Source organism: Natator depressus, chromosome 22 (genome assembly GCF_965152275.1).
Source record: "Natator depressus isolate rNatDep1 chromosome 22, rNatDep2.hap1, whole genome shotgun sequence".
NCBI classification, from domain to species: domain Eukaryota; kingdom Metazoa; phylum Chordata; order Testudines; family Cheloniidae; genus Natator; species Natator depressus.
Window position 1 is genome coordinate 10,639,037 of NC_134255.1, and position 25,736 is coordinate 10,664,772.

At 48.9% G+C, this 25,736-nt stretch overlaps 2 protein-coding genes across 11 annotated transcripts in view; one reads left to right on the top strand and one right to left on the bottom strand.

Moving 5' to 3' along the window:
* Nucleotides 1–5,167: 5,167 nt before the first annotated feature.
* On the top strand, nucleotides 5,168–24,839 carry SCN3B (sodium voltage-gated channel beta subunit 3). 2 transcript variants are annotated; one of them, XM_074936713.1, is made up of 7 exons: nucleotides 5,168–5,294; nucleotides 5,910–6,103; nucleotides 15,979–16,142; nucleotides 18,479–18,704; nucleotides 20,025–20,163; nucleotides 20,943–21,038; nucleotides 22,275–24,839. In XM_074936713.1, exons 2-6 carry the CDS (start codon nucleotides 6,049–6,051, stop codon nucleotides 21,004–21,006), a joined length of 648 nt encoding a protein of 215 aa, XP_074792814.1. In that variant the 5' UTR covers nucleotides 5,168–5,294; nucleotides 5,910–6,048; the 3' UTR covers nucleotides 21,007–21,038; nucleotides 22,275–24,839. The 2 variants fall into 2 exon arrangements, with proteins under 2 accessions (XP_074792814.1, XP_074792815.1); XM_074936714.1 differs by lacking the exon at nucleotides 5,168–5,294 and having other exon boundaries at nucleotides 5,569–6,103.
* The window catches only part of GRAMD1B (GRAM domain containing 1B), a 159,713-nt gene continuing 149,108 nt past the window's right edge, over nucleotides 15,132–25,736 (bottom strand). For 7 of the 9 annotated variants that reach the window (XM_074936703.1, XM_074936702.1, XM_074936707.1 and 4 more), the window contains one exon: nucleotides 15,133–16,063. The gene's annotated coding sequence lies outside the window, so the exon portion shown is untranslated. Of the gene's footprint in view, nucleotides 16,064–25,736 lie in introns of all 9 variants that reach the window. The other 2 variants (XM_074936705.1, XM_074936704.1) reach the window with 1 other exon arrangement.

Genomic DNA, 25,736 nt, shown 5'->3' on the forward strand with positions numbered 1-25,736 from the left:
TCTGGAAAATGCAGTTAGGTTAGTGTTGATTATGGAGATGGAGTCCAGCGTATATAAATGTGTGTGGAGAATGCTGGTGAAGCCCTGTATAGTTTGTAGCTGTATGTGATGGAGAGAGAGCCCTGGGTGGATAGATGTACAGAATATGCAGATACACCCCGTGCAGAGATGAGCAAATGTGCGGGAGAGACAAACCAGGGTATATGTACCTATATGGAGAGCACAGAGAAAGCCAGTACAGGGTGGGGTACATGGATTTGATAGAGATGGTGCTATAGCTGTGTGTGCATGGAGAATGGAGAAATAGCACTGTGCAGTGGCACTTATTTGTGATGGAGATGTAGGCTTAGTAATATGTACATGCCTGGAGAATACAGCTGGAGCGCTGTATGTAGGAGGGTGTGTGGTGAGGATGTAGCTTTGGCTGGGTGTGGAGAAGGCATCTAAAACCTTGTGAATGAAAAAAACCTATAGATTTAATTTAAACTTCATATCGTCGGACAGAAACTACTGGAGAATTAAATCCCTGCTATAGAATCCTTTACTATGCTTTTTAAAAGACCCTAGAAAGGATGCCATTCTCTATTAAATCCTTTAGCTTTTGAAAATAACGCTCATCGGCCCTATTCCATTTCTATAGAGCCTTCCTGCTTCCAGCCAATTATAGACTCCTCTCTAAGAGCAGTGGTGTATATGTGTACATGGGGGATCTGATCCTCTTCCTTCCAGATCATTCTCCCCAGCATTAATTACACGTCAGGAGATAGCACTGCCATCGCCTCTTGCTATTTGGCCATTGCGCTGTTCCGGTGGCCTTGATGTTGGAATGATTGACTGTGAGCAGGTTTGGGTCTGTGTTGTCTCCTGGCAGCCAGGAGTAGCTGTTCAGGGAAGGAGCCCTTCTGATGTTTGTCAGCCGAATGAGGATAACAGTTCAGTCTAAGCAAATTAATGTGATTGTTGTGAGGGTGAGGGAGCATTGCTTGGACAGACATTACACAGTAGCAAGCCATGCAGGCTTTGCACTGCTCCTTTCATATCCTGGCCCAAGGGGCATTATGAAGAAGGGAGTTTGCTGGGGGGCAGCTAAGCTGAATTTATTTTTATCTCCTGACCTTAATATGCTGACACAGAAGCATCCATCTTTTTTCCTGTGCTGCGGTATCTGGGTGGGTTGCCATAGCAACCCCGACACGGTACGTGGTGCTGCTTTTGGTAGCATTCAACATTTATATCCCGTCAGTGCGTGAGTCCCCAGCAGAGGTCTGAAAGGGCGGAGGGTTTGCCCGCTGCAGAGCACCCCTATGGGGTACACCCGCACCTGCCCCAGCGTCCTTCATTTACTCTGTGTGCGTGTGCAGGTGAGGAGGGGCATGCTTGTGTTCAGGTGTGTGTATTCTCTGGCTCTTTCTCGGCAAACCCGAACAAGCAGACGAAATCTAGGTGTAGCAGAAGTGGAATCACCCTCCAGTTGTGGCAGAGCTGTTCTAGTTGGCGTGAGGGAGGTGTTTATTCTCTATGTCCCATGAGGTTAAACACAAGTGAGGACTTAAGAAAAAGTCCCCAGTAGGCCCAAGAAGATGAGTCCGTATCATGGGCCGAGCAAGGAGGAAGGGATCTTACCTACTGAAAGTCTAGAGGAACCACCACCCTCAAAGCTGGGCAGGGGAATTCAGTCTCCATTTGCCCCAGGGATTTTCATGTTAGGTTCTGTTCCCAGCTCTGCCACCTATTTCCTTCAGGGAAGCCACTTTGCCTCTCTGCACTTCAGTTTCCTCATCTGTAGATCTGGGGTAAAAACACCAACCTCAGAAGGATCTTCAAAGGCTTAATTAGTTAATAACTACAAAGTGCTTTAAGCCTGAAAATGGCAGTGGTTGGAGTACCGCACATGATTACTATTTAATGTGTCTTTGTTGCTGACCATATACCGGAAAGTCCAGCGAGACGTGTGTTTCTGCTTTCTGCACCCTCACTCTCCCAGGCTGGCGAATCCAGGGTTAGGGTTGAAAGAGGGCTTCATTCAGAAGAAACCTCCTCCCAGGAAGATGTATCTAGGTCAGGTGCCTGATGGAGGGACCATACTAAGGAATAGGAAAGTGCACAGCCAATTAGTGGCTGCTAACTGAATCAGCACTATTGATCCTCTGCTTCTTTTTTAATCACACGTTCTCAGTCAGGCCTCCTTTCTTTCACTGTCAGGCTTCTGTAAGGCAGCTGCAATTAGAGCAGCTATCGCACATGAAATACTGCTTGGCTATTCCAAGCGGCCTGTGTTTTGTCGGGACTTGTTTTTTTCCAGCCGTGCACCTGGCTTGCTGAGAACAGATGTTAATTCCGCTGCACTTCTTCAAACACGTGGCTGTCAGACAAGACAGCCAGGAGCATTATTCAGTAGCTTCTGAATGTCTATAAAAAGCCCTACAAAGCAGCATCCATCCACTAGGCATAATTTCGACTGTGGCGGGTGAACTGGGGACAAATCCTGTATATCTCTGGGAGAATGGCAATGTCTGGCTTCTTATCCTGTGTCCTTTATTTTGGGCTCATCTACATGGGGAAATGATTCTTGATTTAAAGTAGAGTTGATTAACTCCAGATTAACTCTCCATGTAAATGCTTTTATTCTGTCTTTTTTCTGGGTTAGGTTACCCTGAATTATTCCAGAAGAAGAGCGTTCACATGAAGAGTTAAACTGGAATAGCTATTCCAGGAAATTTCCGATGTACAGATGCCCTTAGTTATTGTGTCTGCAGTGTGCCCGCGGGCACTGAGGGAGCCGAGCAGGTGGCTTAATGCTCAGTGTGATGGACTGTGTCTTACCTTGTGCCCCGGGGCCCCCAGGTCTTACTGGCTAGGAATTGTCCTCCCACTGAGCCTTGTTCAGTCTGCAAGTGTCATTAAACTGGAGAAGGGCATCCTTGGGGTGAGGGAATGGGTTAGAAGAAACCTCTTATCTGTGAACAACACAACGACTTCTTATCCCTCACTACGTGAGCACAGGGCATCATGTGACTCACCATACATGGTTAGATTACAAGCTCTTTCTAGCACAACAGGGGTATGATCCTAATTGAGGACTCTGGTATGCTACTTTGATAGAAATTATTATTGTTGTTGTTCATGGACAATGGTTACTATGTATTATTATTCTGTAGAAATGCAGCATGCCTAGAGATCATTGGAGAACTAGGATCTGAGATAAAGTGCATGAGTTAGAGGTATCTTCTCTCTCAACAGTGGTGTGATTGTAGGTGGGGTAATGAGGAATCTCCTACAGAGTGAAACTTGATCAGACCATATGTAGAAAAATGGAAAAACTCCTTTTTCCTCGTTCATGTTTAGCAAAAGCAAACCTATAAAGAAGACACCCACCTCCACACACTTCCATGCCGAGCCCCCAACCACAATGTAAGATGAGAGAGGGGTGAAAAAACAACACATGCTAAGTGCATTTTGCCAACCTAAATTTCTCCCTGCAGGTGCATTTGAGTCAGGCAGTCTTCATACTCTGTACATAAGGACATAAGAACGGCCATACTGGGTCAGACCAAAGGTCCATCTAGCCCAGCATCCTGTCTTCCGACAGTTGCCAATGCCAGGTGGCCTAGAGGCAATGAACAGAACAGGTCATCATCAAGTGATCCATCCCCTGTTGCCCGTTCCCAGCTTCCGGCAAGCAGAGGCTACGGACACCCATCCTTGCCCATTCTGGCCAATAGCCATTGATGGACCTATCCTCTGTGAATGTATCTAGTTCTTTTTTGAACCCTGTTATAGTCTTGGCCTTCACAACATCCTCTGGCAAGGAGTTCCACAGGTTGACTGTGAATTGTGTGGAAAAAATACTTCCTTTTGTCTGTTTTAAACCTACTGCCTATTAATTTTCAAGCTGAAAAGTCCCAGTCTTATTAATCTCTCCTCATATGGCAGCCGTTCCATACCCCTAATCATTTGTATTGCCCTTTTATGAACTTTTACAATTCCAATGCTACGCTTGTTGTGTAGTGGGTTTGGTTATGCTCTGTTCCATCTCTGTGGCAGCTGCATTTGAGAGAGTGGAGATGAACTCCAAACTATAGCTTCTTAAATCAGGGCCAATGTTTATAGTGTTTTGGGGGGAATCCTTCTGCGTGATTATAAGATATGTCCAAGCTGATTTAAACTGATATGCCCCAATACCTGTCATATTAGATTTCAGTGACTGGAAATTACCCTTCTGCCCTTCTGTTCTGGGCATGGGCAGAGGGAGGCAGGGTGGAACTTTGGGCAGGTGTGGAATTTCCCCCGCACACACATGTGGCCTTGTTGGCCTGACTGGAGCTGCCTCCCCACACAGAAGTCAAACTACGCCTATTATTCTGGGTGCAGTAGGATTCATTAAAAGGACCATGCTTCTCATCCTGCTGCCAGAGGAGCAGCTGCTCCCTATCCTGCCTCTTCCAAGAAGAAAAAAAAAGGGAAACTAAAAAAGAAAGAGGGAGAGGGAGCATTTAATGAGCGTCCGCTTTTCCCAGATCTGCTCAGCTGTGACCGTGGGTGCCCTTCAGAGTTGGAGGAATACGTTGTGGGTGTTGTGGCTCCCCTCCAAGAGCACAGAGCCCAGCCTGCTGTTGGCATTAACTGCTGGGGAACAGGCTGACACATGAGAAGAGAGGATTTCCCAGTATTTCCTACTGTTACATTAATGACCTTCAAAGCCTTCCAAATGCTAGTATTAAGCTCCTCACAGGCAGAGGACGTCCTGTGTCCTGCCAGTGGATAAATATCTCATGTCTCCTCCCCCCAGCTTTATTTTGGGGCTGGGACGGGTGACGCTCCCATCTCCAGCTCTCCTTGCAAAGCTGCCATGTAAGTGCAGATGGGGAAGAATAAATGCAAAGCTAGTGATCTTTCGGCTGACCCTGGAGCACCCGGTGAAAAGCCCCAGGCAGGGGAAACATCCCAGCCGAGGAAACTAATGGCACGCGATGTGACATGCAAGCGCCAAGTTCTTGCAGCGCTGCTGGCGATGGCCAGAGATGAGACCGGAGCGCGGGCTACAGCGCAGCACCCGCCTCCTCCCCTGCCCGGGTTACTCTCCGTGCTTCTGCTGACCGCGGAGCGCGTGGCTTGTTCCAGACAAAGGGTCTCGCGGCTGCTGGCGGCCTGACTGCTCTGATGGGGTGGAGCGAAAGGGGAGGAGCGGGGAGGAGCCCTCGCTGTGAGCTCGGAAGCTTTGGCGTTATCATGAGTCTGGAGGGAGGCCTCTGCTTGCCTAGACGGCTGCTGGGGCGGGAGGGAGAGCAGGGCAGGTGAGGCTGCTGCCTGCCGGCGGGGGCGGGGGTCTGTCTCTCTGGCGGGGCGAGGAAGGGAGGGGTCTGCACCTGGCCCGCCGGAGTGGCGGGGAACATCGCGCCCCCAGCCGGCTGATCCCAGCCTCGGGGCGCGCCCAGCCCGGCCGCCGCTGCTCCGGACCCTGCCGGACCCGGGCTCTGGGGCGGATCTGATGTGGGAGGAGCGGGGGGACCCAGCTGCGCCCCCCCCCGGCCCTGGCTGTTGCAGGGCGTGCGCCTGGCCGGTCCCTCCGGCACTCAGCCGCGGGTGCCGTGCGCGGAGCCTCCCGCTCCAGGGAGCGCTGCTCTTAGCAACAACCGCCGGCCGGGAGCCGCGGGAGGAGGAAGGGTTGCACCCGACCCCGGCAGGGAGCAGGCTGCCCAGCGCCTCCTGAGTGGAGCTGTCCAGGATTTCGCTCGGTGCGGGGGCTGGGGGGGTGGTGATCCGGCTCCCGGGAGACCTGTCCGTGGTGCTGACGCCGGCCCCTTTGGGGCTCAAGCCAGCTTCTTGCATGGATTTCTTGCTACACGAAAACGGCATCTTAAAATCACACTGAGCTCCCTGCTCCCACACCCGCCTCCCCGTGTCCCTAGCTTGATCCCGGCTGACCGAGCACAGCAGACAAGCACGGATCAGCCGGCAGCCTGATATCCTGTTGCACTGGGCACAGGCGGAGGATCCTTTCTGGAAAGAGCCTTTATCCAGCCCGAGAACCATTCCCCGCTGGGAATCATGGCTGCTCTCGCAACGGGTTTCTGTGTCTCTTCAGTCCTGTTGGTTATATGGGGTAGGTGCCTCCGTTCTTTTGTGGGGTTGGATCGGGTTCCTCCAAGCAACGCTGAGCTTGGCTGTTTCTCTAAAGACATGCTTCTCCCAGAGAGCCTCCTCGAATGCGGGCTCAAATAAAATCCAGCCTTAATAGCGGCTTTAAGTTTGGTTGACAGAGAGAAGGAAATGGCATTGATATTAAGTTAATTGCATCAATTAGGGTATTATTAAGTGGCCTTATCACAGAAACCGTCTTTTTCTATAGTGATTGTGCACGCTTTACTTATTCTTCTTTACTCTTGTTTTAATACACTATATATGTTGATGTAACATTCAATTGTTCCTGAGGGCTGAAAGCATGTAAACGTAAAGCATGCAGCCCATATGGATTGATGTGTGGTTCATGTAAATCAAAGAGAATTTTTGTTGCAATTATTTCAATTTACATATGAAATCAGAGAATTTTTATTGCAGTTATTTCAGTTTATTTATGAAAGCTAGAGGGTTGTTTGTTGCTGCTTTTACCAATGTGGCCGTACTGTTTTGTGTGTATTGTTTGGAAATGTCTCATTGGTGCCAAGAAACGTCCAACATGTTCTTTGGATTTTCCCATGAGTGCTTATGCCAATGGTGCTGTCAACAGCCTGAATGGGAAACTACCAGAGGGACCTAGTCATGCTAGTCCCAATATTTACCCCAGAGCAACACAGTATTGAAATCTTGGCTTAATGAAGCTATATCTATATAATCAGGGCACACATATGGGCTGCAACAGATCACTCTTCAACCCCCCCCCGCTTTTAGCAGGCAGAAAGGTTTGATCCTTGCAGTCATTTCTAACCCTAAGATTCGATGAAAGGGGATTTGAACCAATAGCTCTTCACAGCCCACCTAAGAAGCTAGCCTAGAGAGGGAGTCTCACCCATTATCTGGCTGAAATAATATTTAATTAAAGTGGTATGGCTTCAAGAGGCAACCCAGCGGGTGCCCCCATCACTGTAGCCCAGGACCCAATGATTAGGGCACTCACCCAGGCGGTAGGTGAGCCCTTTTCAAATCCCTTCTCCCCATCAGTCAGAGGGGGAAATTAAGAACATAAGAACGGCCATACTGGATCAGACCGATGATGCATCTAGCCCAGTATCCTGTCTTCTGACATTTGGCCAATGCCAGATGATTCCAAGGCAATGAATACAAGAGGGCAATTATCAAACGATCCGTCGTCTGTTGGTCACTCCCAGCATCTGGCAAGAGCTTAAGGATGTCCAGAGCACAGGGCTGCATCTCTGACCATGTTGGCTAATAGCCATTGATGGGCCCATTCACCACGAACTTCCTAATTCATTTTTTGAACCCACTTATAGTTTTGGCCTACCCCACATCAACTGGCAACCACTTCCACAGGCTGACTGTGCATTGCATGAAGAAGTATTGTGTTTGGTTTGTTTTAAAGCTGTTGCCTACTAAAAATTTCAGTGGGTGATGCCTGGTCCTTGCATGGTGTGAAGGGGCAAATAACACATCCTTATTCACTTTCTCCACTGCATTCGTGATTGTACAGACCTCTATCATAGCCAAACTTAACTGTCTCTTTTCCAAGCTGAACCCGAAGCAGGGCCACTCTCCCTCCACATCACAGGTGAGGCCCCTGACCACAAGGTTAAAAGTTACACAGGAGGCCTCTGCCGCCTTCCCCCTGGGTGGTTTTGTGGGGCATTTGGCAGGTCCCTAATCATCTCACATTAAATGGGTTAGGCACCTAAGTCACCTGAGGGGTTCCTGGCCATGGCTGGCAAGCAGAGATCGGTACCTTGGAGGGGAAGACTCTGGGTCAGTTTCCATCTCCCCACGTGATGAGCAGGGATTTGACTAGAGCTCTGCTTTCGCTCAAGCATGAGCCCCAATACTGAAGTAAAGGACGGCCTGAGGAGGCTTGCTCTTTATAGCTTGTCGGGGCTGCGCCACTTCCATGAAGTGGTAACTGGCCAGCCTTGCGCCGTGAATCCCTCTGCAGTCCAGTGGTTTGGGTACTTACCCAGTGTGTGGGTGATGCTGGTTCAACTCCTCCCCCAGCTTGCTGAGGAGGGACTTGAACAGCATGTTGAACATGAATATTCAGCTGCTGGATTCATACGTGTTCTGTGGGTTGCCTCACTTTTTTTCTACTGAAGCTGTTCCACTTACATTCTATGTTCATGGGGCCACAAATCCACCAAGCTGCCCTGTGTAGTCTAGTGGGTGGGGTGTGTGCTCAGCATGTGGGAGATGGGGGTTCAAAGCCCCTTTTTTCTTGCTGAGAAGGGATTTGAACCTTGATCTCCTGCCTCTCAGGTGAATGGCCTAAGTGCTGGGCTAGGAGGTTTTCCCATGTGGGGGCTCTCTCAATCTTTTCTGTTGAAGGAGGGTCACTTTGGTTATATATTCATTGGGCCAAACACATAGCAAGCAGGTCTGGGTAGTCCAGTGGTTGGAGGGTGTGCCCAGCATGTGGGAGGTTGGCGGTTCCAATCCCATTTCTTTTTGAAGAGAAGTGAGTCGAGCACTTATCTTTCAGCCGAAGGGCCTAAGTGCCTGACTAGGAGGGAGTGGGATGTGGGCTCTCCCTCTGTCTTTTCTGTTGCAGGTGGGCCCCTTTCAATAACTATTGCATGAGAATTGGGGCAGTGCATCTCTACGACTCTCTTGGTGGTCCTGTGAGTGGCTGCTTGCCCCTAAACCAGTGAGCTGCTGGTTCAAACCCCCTTTCTGTTTGCTGAGAAGGGTTGGGACCTTGATCTCTTGCCTCACAAGTGTTCCACTTTAACTATATATTAACTAGGGCAAAAGCGGCTCTCAAGTCCCTCTATGGTAAGGGGGTTAGGGTGCTCACTTGGATTGTGGGTGACGCTGGTTCAAATCCCTGCTGTGTTGGTTGAGAGGCGGTGGGTGACTTAATCTCTTACTGCTCCAGCCTTCCATTTTAACTATATATTAACCGGAGCGAGGTAAGCTCTCAAGTCCCTCTATGGTATGGGGGTTAGGGCGCTTGCTTGGATTGTGGGTGACCCTGGTTCGCATCCCCGCTCAGTGGGACAGGAGGGCCTCTGGCGGGTGAGAGGAGGCCCCTCCTAGCTGAGCAAGAGGCCTGGCACAGGGCCTCTTGCTCTTTTAATTAAAGAGGCAATGCTGCTCTACAGTAAAACCCCCCTCTCACTCTTGTCCACCGTGATCAGGATACACGCCCAGGTTGTGGCAGACCCCAGGGCACTCCCCTGCTCTTTTGAGGGGTGTGAACTGGGGGCCGCCACCTCCTGGGGAGAGTCACTGGCGAGCGATCCCTGTCCGAATCCCCTCTCCGTCCCAAGAAGACAACGGCCTCTTGAGAAAGAGAGGGGCTTCGGACAAGGATGGCCCACCCAAAGGACGGTCGCCTAGGAGGCAGGAAATCCCTGTGCAAATCCCTGCTGAACAGGCAGCTGGGGAATTTGAACCAGGATCTCCCCCAACCCAGGCGAGTATCCTAACCACTGGACTAGAGAGTGAGGGTAGCTGTGTGGCCGGCCCAGAGCCCATTTAACTAAAGTGGAGGAGCTTCAACAGGCAAGAAGGAGGCGGGCAACCCCCTCGCTAATAGAGAAAGGTCCAGGGACAGCCACCCACCCCAGGCGAGATTTGAACCCACCATCTCCAGCACCCCAGGCACAGAGCGTGACCACCAGCCCACAGCAGGTGCTGTGTCAGGAAGACCTTTTAATTAAAGCGAAACAGCTTTGAAAGGCAAGAAGGGAGGTACCCCCGACGCAACCCAAGAAAAACAGGAGCACGTGCACCAGGGGAGATTCAAACCCACAGCTCCCCCCACCCCAGGCACACAGGCTAACCATCAGCCTATGGAGGGAACTGGGGCAGCCTGAGGCCCGACAACCATTTAATTAAAGTGGAACGGCTTCCACAGGCAAGAGGGAAGCAGCCCCCAATGCAGAACCCGAATAGCAGAGAAGCACCCCCCAGGCCCACGTTAGAGACAGATCTCAAGCCCTTCTTAGCATCTACGCGGGGGGGGGGGGGAATCGAACACACGGCACCCACATCCCACACGCACAGCCCAACCACCAGACCAGGGAAGGAAGGATACTTCTAGCTTTGCCCAAACAATAGATAATTAATGTGGAACACCTTCTGCGGGCAAAAAGCAAGGGACCTGCCCACCCCAGGACTGCTGGGGAGATCTTTTCAGAGGTCCTTGCAACAGGCAAAGAGAGGATTTGAACTCTCAGCAGCCACAAGCCAGCCCAGTAGCCCTAATCACTGGACTACACAGGAAGGTGCCGGGATGGCTGACCCAAATAATAGTTCATTAAAGTTGAACAGCTTCACGAGCAAGAGGAAGGGCGCACGCGACCCCCCATCGCTAGAGCCGCGGAACCACAGAGCGTAGGCAGGCTCCAGGAGAGCCCTCTTCAAACCCCCGCAAACTTCCCAGCAGGGAGAAGGGGGATTTGAACGAGCCAGCCTCACAGTCCCTCTGTGAAGCCTAACCACGGGATCAGAGAGGGAGCCACAGCCTTTAACTGCTCCCAGCCGCCTGTCATTAAAGTGTAACAGCTTCAACTGAGGGTGCTCCCCTCGCTGTAGTCCAGGACCCAATGATTAGGGCACTCACCCGGGCGGTAGGCGAGCCCTTGGCAAATCCCTTGTGCTCATCAGGCAGAGGGGTGAGTTAAGAACGTGAATGGGCAGACTGCATCAGACTGATGGCCCAGCTAGCCCACGGTCCTGTCTTCCCACAGCGGCCAGCGCCGGCTGCTTCAAAGACAATGAACAGAAAAGGCCAATTATCAAGTGATCCGTCCTGTCGGCCCCCTCCCAGCAGCTGGCAGTCAGCGGGTGAAGGACGCCCGGAGCACGGGGCTGCATCACTGACCGCCTCGGCTAATAGCCACGGATGGACCCATTTGCCACGCACTTTCTCAGTCTTTCTTTTCGAACCCACTTACAGTTTTGGCCCACCCCACCTCCACTGGCAACCACTTCCACAGGCTGACTGTGCGTTGCGGGGCGAAGTACTGCCTTTGGTTTGGGTTAAACCTGCTGCCTGCTCATTTCAGCGGGTGACCCCCTGGTTCTTGCGTTGCGTGAAGGGGTAAATAACACGTCCCGATTCCCCTTCTCCACCCCAGTCATGACTGGCTAGCCCTCTGTCAGATCCAACCTTAACTGTCCCTTTTTTCCCAGCTGAACCTGAAGCAGCCCCCAAGCCCCATCACGGACAAGGCCCCCTAACCATGAGGTTAAAAGTTACAATGGCGGGTGGGCGGGGGGGGGCGGCCTCTGCCTCCTTCCCCCTGGGCTGTTTTGTGGAGCGTTCGGCCGGTCCCTAACCAGCTCACGCTAAATGGGTTAGGCACCTAAGTCACCTGAGGGGTTCCTGGCCATGGCTGGCAAGCAGAGGTTGGGAAGGGAAGACACTGGGTCGATTTCCTTCTCCCCGCCTGATGGGCGCCGGGGAGTTGAAGAGGGCTCTGCATTCGCTCAAGCATGAGCCCCAATACTGAAGTAAAGGACGGCCTGAGGAGGCTTGCTCGTTGTAGCTTGTCGGGGCTGTGCCACTTTCATTAAGTAGTAACTGGCCAGCCTTGCAACATGAATCCCTCTGTAGTCCAGTGGTTTGGGTATTTACCCAGTGTGTGGGTGATGCTGGTTCAACTCCTCCCCCAGCTTGCTGAGGAAGGACTTAAACAGCCATCTCCCTGTTCTCAAGCAAGTTTCCAGCTTCTGGACTAAGAGGGATTCTCCTGGGGCGCTTGGGCCCGTCCCCCTTTTTTTTCCTGCGGAAGCTGTTCCACTTACATGACATATTCATGGGGCCACCAGCCCATCCAGCAGCCCCCCGTAGTCTGGTGGTTGTGGTGTGCGCCCAGCGTGTGGGAGGTGGGGGTTCAAAGCCTCTCTCTTCTTGCTGAGAAGGGATTTGAACCTTGATCTCTTGCCTCTGAGGTGAATGGCCTAAGTGCTGGGCTCGGAGGTTTTCCTTTGTGGGGGCTCTCTCAGTCTTTTCTGTTGAAGAAGGGTCACGTTCGGTTACATATTCACTGGGGCAAATGCAGAGCAAGCAGGTCTGGGTAGTCCAGTGGTTGGAGAGTGTGCCCAGCATGTGGGAGGTTCGTAGTTCCTATCTCATTTCTTCTTGAAGAGAAGTGAGTTGAGCACTTATCTTTCAACCTAAGTGCCTGGCTAGGAGGTCGTGGGATGTGGGCTCTCCCTCTGTCTTTTCTGTTGCAGGTGGGCCCCTTTCAGTAACTATTACATGAGAATTGGGCCAGTGTCTCTCTGTGACTCCCTTGGTGGTCTTGTGGGTTGGCTGCTTGCCCCCAAACCAGTGAGCTGCTGGTTCAGAGCCCCTTTCTGTTTGTTGAGAAGGGTTGGGACCTTGATCTCTTGCCTCGCAAGTGTTCCACTTTAACTATATATTAACTGGGGCAAAGGTGGCTCTGAAATCCCTCTTTGGTATGGGGGTTAGGGTGCTCACTTGGATTGTGAGTGACCCTGGTTCAAATCCCCACTGTGTTGGTTAAGAGGGGGTGGGTGACTTAATCTCTTACTGCTCTAGCCTTCCACTTTAATTATATATTAACCGGAGCGAGGTAAGCTTCCAAGTCCCTCTATGGTATGGGGGTTAGGGTGCTCACTTGGATTGTGGGTGACCCTGGTTCACATCCCCGCTGTGTTGGTTAAGAGGGGGTGGGTGACTTAATCTCTTACTGCTCCAGCCTTCCACTTTAACTATATATTAACCGGAGCGAGGTAAGCTCTCAAGTCCTTCTATAGTACGGGGGTTAGGGTGCTCACTTGGATTGTGGGTGACCCTAGTTCAAATCCCTGCTGTGTTGGTTAAGAGGGGGTGGGTGACTTAATCTCTTACTGCTCCAGCCTTCCACTTTAACTATATATTAACCGGAGCGAGGTAAGCTCTCAAGTCCCTCTATGGTATGGGGGTTAGGGTGCTCACTTGGATTGTGGGTGACCCTAGTTCAAATCCCCCGCTGTGTTGGTTGAGAAGGGGTGGGTGACTTAATCTCTTACTGCTCCAGCCTTCCACTTTAACTATATATTAACCGGAGCGAGGTAAGCTCTCAAGTCCCTCTATGGTACGGGGGTTAGGGTGCTCACTTGGATTGTGGGTGACCCTAGTTCAAATCCCCGCTGTGTTGGTTAAGAGGGGGTGGGTGACTTAATCTCTTACTGCTCCAGCCTTCCACTTTAACTATATATTAACCGGAGCGAGGTAAGCTCTCAAGTCCCTCTATGGTACGGGGGTTAGGGTGCTCACTTGGATTGTGGGTGACCCTAGTTCAAATCCCCCGCTGTGTTGGTTGAGAAGGGGTGGGTGACTTAATCTCTTACTGCTCCAGCCTTCCACTTTAACTATATATTAACCGGAGCGAGGTAAGCTCTCAAGTCCCTCTATGGTACGGGGGTTAGGGTGCTCGCTTGGATTGCGGGTGACCCTGGTTCGCATCCCCGCTCGGTGGGATAGGAGGGCCTCTGGCGGGTGAGAAGAGGCTCCTCCTAGCTCAGCAAGAGGCCCGGCGCAGGGCCTCTTGCTCTTTTAATTAAAGAGGCAATGCTGCTCTACAGTAAAACCCCCCTCTCACTCTTGTCCACCGTGATCAGGATACACGCCCAGGTTGTGGCAGACCCCAGGGCACTCCCCTGCTCTTTTGAGGGGTGTGAACTGGGGGCCGCCACCTCCTGGGGAGAGTCACTGGCGAGCGATCCCTGTCCGAATCCCCTCTCCGTCCCAAGAAGACAACGGCCTCTTGAGAAAGAGAGGGGCTTCGGACAAGGATGGCCCACCCAAAGGACGGTCGCCTAGGAGGCAGGAAATCCCTGTGCAAATCCCTGCTGAACAAGCAGCTGGGGGATTTGAACCAGGATCTCCCACAACCCAGGCGAGTATCCTAACCACTGGACTAGAGAGTGAGGGTAGCCGTGCGGCCGGCCCAGAGCCCATTTAACTAAAGTGGAACAGCTTCGCTATTACAGAAAGGTCGAGGGATACACACACATCAGGCAAGATTCAAACTCACATCTCCGGCACCCTAGGCTCATTACCTAATCACTGGACTACAGAGGAAGCCTTATCGAGCTGCTGGCCCAGATAATATTTAATTTATGTGGAACAGCTTCCACAGGCAAGCGTTATGGACCCCCGCCCCCATTGCTATTCCCCAAAGACCCGGGCACACCCACCAAGGCTGCATTCAACATCAATCCACAGCCCTTCTTAAGGCAGATACACAGCAGATGTGAACTTGCCTCTTCCACAGCCCAAGGACATAACCAAATCCCTGCACTCTGGAGGGAGCGGTGTCTTTGCTTTTGCCCAAGCAATATTTAATTAATGCGGAACAACTTCAAGCTCCAAGCAAAAGCAAGGACGCACCCCATCACTCTACACCAGAAACTAGGGTGTGCAGCTGGGTTGTTGGAGACAAGGCTCTTTGCAGTCCTCCATCACAGTGGGGCATTTAAACCCATGGATCTCATAATCTAGCCTAACCACAGGACTACGGGGGGACGTGCAGGTTTTTGTCAGCCCAAATAATATTTAATTAAGGTGGATCAGCTTCAAAAGCCAAGCCCAGACCCCATTAATAGGAAAGAGGATGAAGGTGTCAGTCAGTCAGTATCTCGATAGAATGAAGACATATATGGTCATATACAAAGCAGACACTACAGATGATATTGCCCGTGCCAGGGCAGCATGGGTTTACATTATGTCATAGCAGCATTTGATGAGTAGGCGTCTGTAGTGCCTAGCTACACAGAAGAGCATTCTGTCTTGGTACAGAAGGAAATATTTTACACCTGCCAATTTTTGTGTTGACCTAATTGAACGCCTTTTTGGCTAGCATATACACTGAATCTATAGTTTACCCAGATGCCAATTCTGCCTGACTCCAAGCCTCTTACGCTGAAATAAAAATGACACAACCACAATTGCTCCTAGGGGCTGGATTCAGAGGTTGTCCTAATACAGAATTCAGTAAATGCTGTAAGAGCATTTTCTACATGCTCAAGTGTTAGTGGGCGGGGGAGAATGTATTAGGTTGCTTCCTCTCTAAAGGAGCATTAATTACTCTAAAAAAGGACTTAAAATGTGGCAAAGCAGCTGCTGCTGAGAAGAATTTGCCTGCAGCAATCACATGTTAATTTTTATATACTTATATAGTTCAGCTTGGAGAAGGAAGGTTTGTACAACTTGCCGCTTTAGACTTTTATCCATTGTCCATGAGCAGTATTAATAAATCAGAGGATTTTTCCACTGACGTTTATTATATGTGTGATACAGGAGTGCCAGGGAGCAGTGGTAGAGTGTTTGAGGGGAAATATATAAGCCCTAGGCTAATTAAGGCGTGTTTCCTTATAGACTAGGGAGGGTTGCTACAGGTTAATTGGAGCACCTGTTGTCAATTAAGGCCCTGTCAAGAACCTAATAAACCCCCCTGCTTCAGGCAGTCAGAGGAGGAGAACAGAGGATTAGAGCTGTGGTGTGAAGACCAGAGCACTGAAGTAAGGGAGACCTTCCCCCCAGTGTCTAAGGAGTGAGGGTATCCCTATCTAAAGGGGATGAGGGTAAGAAACCTGCTGGGGTGAGGAGCAGACTCCTCCTCTGCTTTTCTTCTCTATCACCTTTCCAGGCCAGTAGTGGGGCTCTTGGTGCCCAAGAGCAGGGACAAGGGGTGGTGTCTTAGTCCACCCCCCACAAGAAAAGCGCAAGACCCACCTTATGAACATGGTCTGTCTTGGCACAGTGTCTATAATAAGAGACCTGAAAGACTGATCATTTGTTTTTTTTTTCCTCTGGATGTTTCTCTCCATCTGCTGCTATTCTGTCCCCATGGTCTTCAGTTGGTGTCTGTTCTCCAGTCTGTGTGGAAGTCCCATCAGAGACAGAGGCTGTCCAAGGAACTCACATGAAGCTGCTCTGTATCTCCTGCATGAAAAGAGAAGAAGTTTCTGCAAGCACTGTGGTGGAATGGTTCTACAAGACTGAAGGGGGGAAAGATGAGCTGGTATGTATATTTGCTAACCTAACTCATGCTACCATAGCCCCTAGTGTGGGGAAAATCCCCAGGGATGGTATGGGGGGAGGAAGGTGTAAAGGCCTGGGAGACCGTTAACTTTGTTTCTGTAGTATGTTTTTAGTGAAGGCAACACAAGGAAACTAAGAAAAGCAAATGTAATTTGGGTTATATCTGTGTGTCACATCTGAAGTTTGATTTGAGGAAGACTGAAATGTCCAGAGGCCACTCACACAATAAAGATGACAATGCTTCTTAAGTTATTTAACCCCACCATTGCCCTATAGTGGTTTCTTTTATATGGCACTTTTCACCCAGAGATATCAAAGCACTTGACACACATTCTTGTAACTGTCTCCCCCAACAACTCAATCTATGGATCAGTGGTGATTTGTCCTGCAGCAGCACTCAGAAGGCCCAGCTGAGTTCAAGACCATATTGTGCAAGGTGCTGTACATACACCTAATAAGATGCAGGCCCTTTTCCCAAAGAATTTACAGCCTAAATAGATAAGGCAGCTGAAGGGTGAGGGGGAAACGGGCACCAAAATGTGCAGTGACTTGCCCAAAGTTATAGAGTTGGTCAGTGGCAGAGTGCTACATTGCATTTTGCCTAATTTTTGTTTTGCTTTACCCTAATTACAGGAGAAGGCAGTGGCCATGTTTCCCCCAGGACCCAGATCTTACACTAGGAAAGCCTAGACAGGCTGCTGACTGAGACTGCCAGAGCAGCAGCCACAATACAGTAACTTGTCTTTGCTCAAACATCACCATTTGACTTCAGGGTGGCGCTGCAGACGGCCAAACAGGGGTGGGGCATGCATGGTTAGATTGGAGGATGGACTGCCACAACTTGTTCTACAATGTGCTAGTTAGCTGGCTGAACCGTCTCGATATAAATTTTGAGACTTATGAAAGCCATGTCAGAACCAGGAATAGAACCTTGGAGTCCTAATTCCTGATCTCAGAATTTAACCCAGGGATCTCGCCTTCATGCCAAACGATGCTTCTCTATAAGCAAACCTTGTCCCATTGAAGTCCATGGAATTATAGCCATTGAGATCAGGCTTTAGCGCTACATAGCTCTGTCACCTGCCCTTTTAATGGTGATTGCACAGTGACATCCTTATGAAAGTTACTCCATCGTCTGAGTCTAACCGTGCTTCTTGAATATCTGTGTGCTCCTTTGAATTCTGTCTGGGAGGATGTTGAAACTCTCCTTCTAAATAAGTTAAAATAGATGCATGTGGATATCCTGGAAAAGAAGCAACCAATTTCTTAGTCCTGAGCACTTGGAGGGCTGAATATATGCAGCTCTTGCATATTTTCATATGTGCATATGAAGAATTAAAGTCTGTCGTCCAGAAAACCAAACTAGTGGCATAGCGAGTTCCAAATACGTCCCCACTGTTTTGAGCTCTGATCTGGAGGGACCTCTTTGAAAGATGAGGGAATTCAGGATTGGCTTACCTCCTGAGTACACAAATGAGTGACTCGGGGTCTTTTAATGGCATAGACTGCTGTCCACTAGGGACTCAGAGGGTCACCAACCTCCTAAACCACTGCACAGAGCTTCTCACCCGCTTCTAATAGGCAGTCCATATGCCTGTCGGTAGAGGAGGTGAATCTGATTTGCAAACACTTGCCTCCTTTCTTGTGGGTGCAAATAGTAGCAGGTACAGTTTTGCATCCACAATTATTTGTGGGCACAAGTCAGGACATTTAGACACACAAGTACCTGCTCTATGGATACACCAAGTCCTCAAAATGACCTCAAGTGCAGAACAACTTATGCTCATAAAGCTGAGAGTGCAGAAAGGGAGGCCCAGTTCAGGGCAGGGTGAAGATAAGGCCTCCAATGCCCATGGCTGTGTAAATAAGTCATTACATTTATCATACCACACTTTGTTTTCTCTTGCAACACCTTTGTTTGGACTACAATTTCCAGTGCTTAAAAACACTTGTTTGTATGTAACATGGTAGCATGATTCAATGGATTAAGCACTAGCCTGGGAGATAAGGGTTCCATTCCTGCCTCTGACCTGCTTTGATCTTGGACAAGTCACTTTGCCTATTGGTGCCTCCTTTCCCCCACCTTTATAATGGACATAATTCCATTTGCCCTCTTTGTATAGTGTTTTGAGATCTTCAGATACTATAGAAGTATTAACACCTGATGCTTCAGGAAGAGAAACTCTAAACCATCTGATAGTTGGGATCTGTCACTAGCTAGAGGGGAATCCCAGGGTGGGGAGTAGGATGCACCCAACAAATGGCTGGGTGACTAATGTTTATCTTCCCCCCCCCCCCGCCCCCATTTCTCTACAGATCTATGAATACAGAAAAGTACACCATGAATTTCCAAGCCGCTTCAGTGGCCGGCTACAGTGGAACGGGAGCAAAGACATGCAGGATGTGTCCATCACTGTATTAAATGTGACTTTGAATGATTCGGGGATCTACACCTGTAATGTCACCCGGGAGTTTGACTTTGAGATTCATCACCCACTCTTCACAAGCTCCAGATTGATCCATCTCACTGTGGTAGAGGAGGGTATGGAAGACTGGTGGAAATGCCTTGAACCGTTGGGTGTGACCTGCCTTGCCAAGGACCAAGTCTAGAGCAAACCAGACAGTGCTCTTTTCAGTGGTATCCCTGGTGAGGGGTGGGGAAGCTGCCAACTAATAGGTCATTTGCAGATACTTCTGTTTCCCCAGCCACGCTTTCCTACAACAGGACTGACCCAGGCTCACATATGAAACCCTGCACCTGTTGTGCTGGCTGTATTCCCAGTTGTGGAGTTCAAATGTGTCCTGAAAAGTGTAAAACAAGCTGGGCTCCCCCAGCAGCTCCTGAGCAGGGGAACCAAAGCAGGGAGTGCAGTGGGCTTCCTGTGGTCCAGGTCAGTGCACACACTACTCCCTAGTGGCTCTCAGTTCTAGCAGGGAGAAGCAGCAGTGCAGTTGACAAACTAGTGATGGCTTCCCCCCACCATGTGATCGCTCTCAATCTCTGTTTCTTTCCTGCTTCCAACTGTGCATTCCTCTTCTCTTCTTCACATGCATTTTCCCCCTCAATCACTAAAATGCTGGCCACACTCTACCGCAGTAGGAGTGGTGTCACTGACTTCAGTGGGCCAGGATTTCCACCCCCTATCTGTCCTCATTGTGAATCTCTTTCCCTTCTCCCCTCCAAGTCCTGCTATTTCTTGGCCACCATTAAAAGCCTCTTGATTCTGTAATTTCTAGTGGTCGCCTCGTTACTGTGCAGGACATCTAGCAGTGCATCAGGGATTGGAAAAATAGAGCACCATGGAAACAAATAAGCATCCAGGATAAGATGGGCTAAAATTAGGGTGCACATGTATCCATGTGTGTGCTCTGAGGAGAACATGATTGGAATTAGTGGCAAGCTTGAGCACATGTATATTTTCACAAGCATGCAGGGTGAAACAGCTGATGGAAGTCTCCCTATATCCAAACCCTGCCCCTCTCAGACCAGGTTGAGATTCTTCCTCCACTTCCGGCAGCTGGTTTGGGGATAGGCGCAGAAGACCTCTGCGCAGGTGCTGCAGTTCAAGGTGACATGCAGCTATATTGGCAGGCTCTGTCTTCATTTAGCTGCTGCTTCAGAGCTACTCATTCAAATGGCAGTGGAGACCCTGCCCCCATTTTCTGCAGCAGACTCAGCCTGCTGGCCTTAGTTCCAATAAGAGAGGTGCTTGAGCTGACAGTCCCTGTATCTTTTGTTGCTCATTCTTGCTGGGAACTCTATCTAGGTGAAAACAGGAGAGGGCTGGTTCTTAGAGGATGGTGCAATACAAAATTGAATCTCAAAGAGATCAGTGACTTATTTTAATTGTTTCCCCAACAGCTGGAGAAGATTTCACATCAGTCATATCTGAAATTATGATGTATATTCTCCTGGTTTTCCTCACCTTGTGGCTGCTGATAGAAATGGTCTATTGCTACAGGAAGGTTTCCAAAGCAGAGGAGACTGTCCAGGAAAATGCGTAAGTAAAAATCCTACAGACCTCCACACCTGAGCAAGCGTCTCATGCGCAGCAGAAAAACCTGAGGTGTGGGTCAGAGGGTTCACCAGGGGATTAGCCACCATTAAAAACATTTCGATCTTGTATTCATTTCACAAGGATTCTGAGATGTGGCAACAGAAAGGTAGCAGGATTGAGCCTCTCCTGAGAGAGGCTAGACTAGGTTAGCAAGGAACAGCGTTACAACTCGGAGTGAAGGCATGTTGGCCTAGCTGGGGTATTGTAAGCCCCCTTGTCAGAAGGGGTAGGGGAGACTTTCTCAGGACCTACCTGCACTATGCCTAACTCATGAGCATAAGCCTCACACACAGTTTTTAAAGACTGAGGCAAAGACAGTTCCAGTATGACACACGTGGGGGTGGTTCCACTATTTCTACACTGTACATTTCCCTCCTCCATATGTCTGTCAGATAACGAGGCCCTTTGTATGCAGTGGGAGTGGGGAGAGGATATTCCTACAACTCTATCTTGGGTCAAACTCCATACCTGCCCTTGAGGAAGGAGCACACCAAAAACTCTTTTGGAAGGGGCATTCTCTGCAGCGAGCGTCACGCTGTGCTTTACTCGGCCAAGGGCAGTTAAGGGCTAACATGTTATAGGTGCTCCGTGCCTCAAAATTGGATGTTCAAAGGATGCCAACTCTCAACAGGTGCTACCACTGAAGCAATACAGCTTGTGCTTGCAGCTAGCACCCACCCAGGGCTCTCTGCCTGTGGTGAGCATTCTCTTTCGATCTGTAGGACTGACTACCTCGCCATTCCGTCGGAAAACAAGGAAACCTGCTCTGTGCCCGTGGAGGAGTAGCCAAGGGTAGATGGGCCATGACCTGCAATAAGGTACACAAACTTGATTCAAAACAAGGGTGTGGCCAGTGCATTGTGCACATGGCTGATTCTGCTCCCTGACTTGTGGGACACCCTAAAACCACCGGGGAGAGGTGCAATAAAATGGGATGGTTGTCATCCTGACACAAGTCCTGGAGAAATGAGGAGTGGGAAGCTATGTATCCCAGGCTTGCTTTGTGTCCGACACTTCCACCATGGCCCTTGAAGCAGTTACCCATGTATAGCTTATGGGTGCGTTAAGATTATTTTTAAAATCTTAACGGCAAAAGATACGGATTTGCCCTAGCCTTGTTCTGCCAGGAATGTCAGTATCATAGACACTGATGTGCCCCGCAGTAGCAGGGCACTAATATATTTCTCCTCACACACCCTGTGAAGCAGGGCAGGGCTCTGTTACAAATAGGGAAACTGAGCAGAAAGACTTGCTCAAGTCTATAGTAAGGCAGGGAATTGGACCCAGTCTCCACTGTAGAGCTGCTTAGCAAGTTTCTAGTGAAACACAGCTGAAGCTGGGCCTCTCGGGGGTGGCAAGCTCCCTGCTCTGTGGGAGCCTTGGGATCTCTAAGTGAAATTGGCGTTATTGATAACTTTTGCATTTCCTTTCAGGAACGCTGTATTTTGGTGTTTCTGAAACAAAATTTTCAGGGAACTCCAATTTGCTGCGAAATGTTGGTAAATCTCTTTGGCTCTTTCTGACTGAGAATCCAATCTGTCAATAACAATCTCCACATTTCAGCCAGTTAATCCAGAATCCCACACTAGTGCTGAACTATTCTTCCTTTACTGCTGTCCATAGTCCAGCCCTTCACACTTTGTAGGCATTCTTCTAATGCATCCTAGGTCCCCAGGGAACTGAGGTCTGGCTCTGGTTGCTCATTGGGTGTGGTTTATGCTACCCTGACCATCTCTCCCCAATTAAAACAAACAAAACAGTTGCTATTTCAGAAGTGTTTTGTAAACATTGCTCCCCCTTGCTATTTTTCCAAAAGATGCTGCAGTATTTCTATTTTCAGACATAAGGCTCAGAGGAAAAGTTTAGAACTCTAAGCCCCATCTCTGTGTTTGATTGCACACACTGTTGCATTTTTAACAATGCAGCTGTCTGTGCAGATTCTCAGGTGCTGTGAGCAGAAGTAACCTCTTACCATGGTACACAAGACCATGCCTCTTATAAGGAAGCCTTAATCACAAGGGGGGTGTGGGGGGGGGGGCTTCTGTTCCTTGCAGGAACTCTAAAGTTGGAAGGACCAAGTCACTCCAGCCAGGTTTGGGAGAACTCTACGGCACCAGAAGGAAATAAGGGAAAGTGTGAACTCTCTTCCATTTGCCTTGGACATTGCACAGCCTTGACTTTGGCTTCATGACTCCATTTGCTAAAGGATTCTCCTTTGAAGCATGCTGAGCCAAGGGGGTTGGGGTGCAGGTGGCACTGCTCCTTCCTAAGTTTTGCCCCTGCTCAGCGAATGGCCTTGTAAATTCTAGTATGTATTATTACCCTCACCATATTTTGCAAAATAAGCTAATTTGGCATGTAGCACGTGGGTCTGTCATATTACCCTGACACACCTGGCCATCAGCAAGGTCATTTTAGCATTATCAACCTTTTGATAAAGCCTGAACACTTCAATTATTAAAGAATAGAATCCCGCTCCACCCCAATGCTTGCTCGCTCTCATTCAAATGCTTGCTCTCCATGCTGCCCTGGACTGTAGGCTGCTGTTGCAAACCTAGAACGAGGATATGGAGAAGCAGAAGGTTCATAGCAACTTAGAGCTGTGAAAAATGTACAACAGCACTCCACATGCAGGGAATTAGTGGGCAGCAATCAACATACACAAGCTTGCTGTGCACACCCTGCTCCTGCATAATACAAGTTCCATAGTGTGCTTTGAGCTCCAGAACATTTAGCTCATGGTAGCAGGATTTACACAGCCAGTTAGAACGAGGCAAGCTAATGTGATGTAGATTTAAGGTCCAGCTTGCTGCATGCCAAGCCTGAATAGCCATGCCCTCAGGCTGTACCACTGCTAATTTAGGATTCCCTGCTATAAACTGCAACAATTCCAAGAAGTGATGTTTGTTTCATTTGGCAACTGTTTGTCAGTTCTAACTGTCTCTCTTAGCCTTGTTCTGTTAACTCGTTGAGACTGGTTATTTCCATGATAAGCAAACTGTCTACTGTGTGTCTTGCAACAACCAGAAGAGAGCAGCCCTGGGAGACGATACTCCCATTTGAGGACACTTTGCCAATTTCAGGAAGAAAGTTAAAGGCTGGAGCCCCTGAAGGGAGGAGAGAGAGTCTGGGTTAGGTAAGCAAGCAAATGAAACTGACTGTTTATTCCCAAATGGGAAAATGAGGCAGCTTTGGAATTTTGTGGAACTTTTTATAACTAACTGAAAGTCATGGTTGGATAGTTGCACCACCTAGAAGCAAACAGTGGTGGTTTTCTCCTATAGCCCTTAATGCATTATTTCTTGTGGTAATTATTCACAATGCTGAATACTCAGTGTTAGTCTGATATCTATTATTGCAGAGCAATTCTCTTAAGTTTCACTTATAAACACAGTATATAAACAATTGCAGATACAATTGCAAGGTGGGGTTTTTGGCTTTATTAAATGTAAAACATTTAAGCATGGTGATTGAAGTTTCCCATTCAGAGAAGCAGTAGTCTTAGAATCTGAGATTATTGGGGAAAGCATTTGTCTATATGTAGAAGTGGCACATGAGGGTGAGATGCTGCTGAATGACATGGAGTTTTTGCTTTTAGCAGATATATCCCCTGCTGCAATGACTCTTTATACAGCTTGCAAGAGTTAAGATGAATCTGCTACACTATTTGCTCCTAAACAGATAAAGCACTCACTGAGTCAGGCATGCTTTCTGCAGATGGAATTCCTCTGCTTTGTTACGCATAAAATTGTGTTGTGATTTTTAAAGTTAGACAGGTCCAAACCAGAGCTGTAGGTGATGGTTATTCCTAGACCCAGCTAGGATCAGGAGCTGCAGAATACGCTGATTTTTGTAAATCTAAAACCCAGTTCCAAATAGACCTGACCCACAGGGTGTCTGACACCAGATCCCAGGCTTGCAGCTTGAGCCCATCTATAGATTAAGTATGCTCCATCAACAATGCCTTAAACTGGGCACTGGTTTCTTAGAACCCAGTGTTTAAAATGGAGGAAGAACCCTCCCTGATTTAGGTTGTTGGAAGTGTGTGGGTTTTTTCCCTTTCCCTAGGCCATCTTATTCAGCCTAAAATTCTATGGGAGGAATACTAACTTTCAATCCATAACAGTAGAAGCTAGAGCAGAGGAAGTGCGTCATGACTCCAGGATTCCATGCTTGACTCTAACGCTCCCTGTGCAGGGGGACTTTAGGCAAGTCACTTAACCTCCTCAGTTGTTAAAGCTCCCTGACAGCCCCCTTAGGGTAAATGAAGGGCCATGTTTTATTCCCCACCCCTTTCTGATTTTCTAAACTAACCAGATGCTCGTTCGTGTGTGTGTCTTTACCCTGTAATTTGTGAAGTGCTCCTATAGATAGACACTGCTACCTTAAGTATTTTTCAATAGGGGGAACCTATTTGTTGGGGAAGCTGTATTAGGACTCCCTATCTTCTGATTGAAAAGGGGTGGGGGTGGGGCAGGAATGAGATGGCATTGCCTCAAGGCACAATTAAAAATAATGTGTCTTCTGGGAGGATGATTCTCTTCTCTCCTCCCCCCACATCAGGAAAGACCCCTCTCTGTGTATATGGAAATAGGAGACTTACAATTAGGTAGGACAATAAAAAAAACCACACTCAACTCAAACGTCACTGTCGTTTGTTCAATACTTCTTTTTATTCATAATGTATCTTCCATTGTTCTAGCTACTTTACATTGAGATTTGGCTGTGTAGCCTTTATAATTCCTAGTTTCCTAGCAGGTAAGTATCTTTTTATCACACTTTGCGCACAGCGCAAAGTGTATTACAGTTACAGAGCCAAACACAGTTAGCCAGACAACGTCTCAAAACACAACTGCTGTTCCTCTTGCATTTGGCCCAGCCCCAGGGTCTGTGTTGCCACCACAGACCATTCAACAAGAAAGAGGTGAGTCTTGGCCTGTATCTCTCCCTTCCAGTTTAGAGTTACTACTCAGAGGGGAAATGCCCACCTTGGGGATGATCGTACAACCCACTCTCGTTGATGTGAGTCAATCCTTACTCAAAGGGGATTATTTGAAAGAGTAAGGATTACTCACCTAAGTCAGGGTTGCAGGATCCAGGTCCTTGTGGGGGGAAAGGTAGTCCAGGAATGTAGCAACACTACTTGGCCATGGAGCATTTGAGAAAAAATAATGCATTGCAACCTGCTGGTAACATTGCAAAAGTGCCATTAATGTACAGTAACAAGAGTGCAGGTTGGTGCTTCCATGTTTGTTCTGTTAAGTGTTGGAGGGAGACATGTAGGCTCCCAAGCCATCTCAGAGAGGAATGATACAGATGTGGCACAAGCTCCATCCTTCTGCTGAATAAAGTTGCTCTTTCTTAGCAGCAGCAGCCACCAGTCTCCCACATTCGAGTGCTGCTAGGGCAAATTAGATGGAGCTTGGAAAAAGAACATGCCCACACAGCGCTGGATGCTGCTTTTTTGTAACTCAAAAGATCAGATTCAGGAAGCTGGCCCTTTAATGTTAGCAATG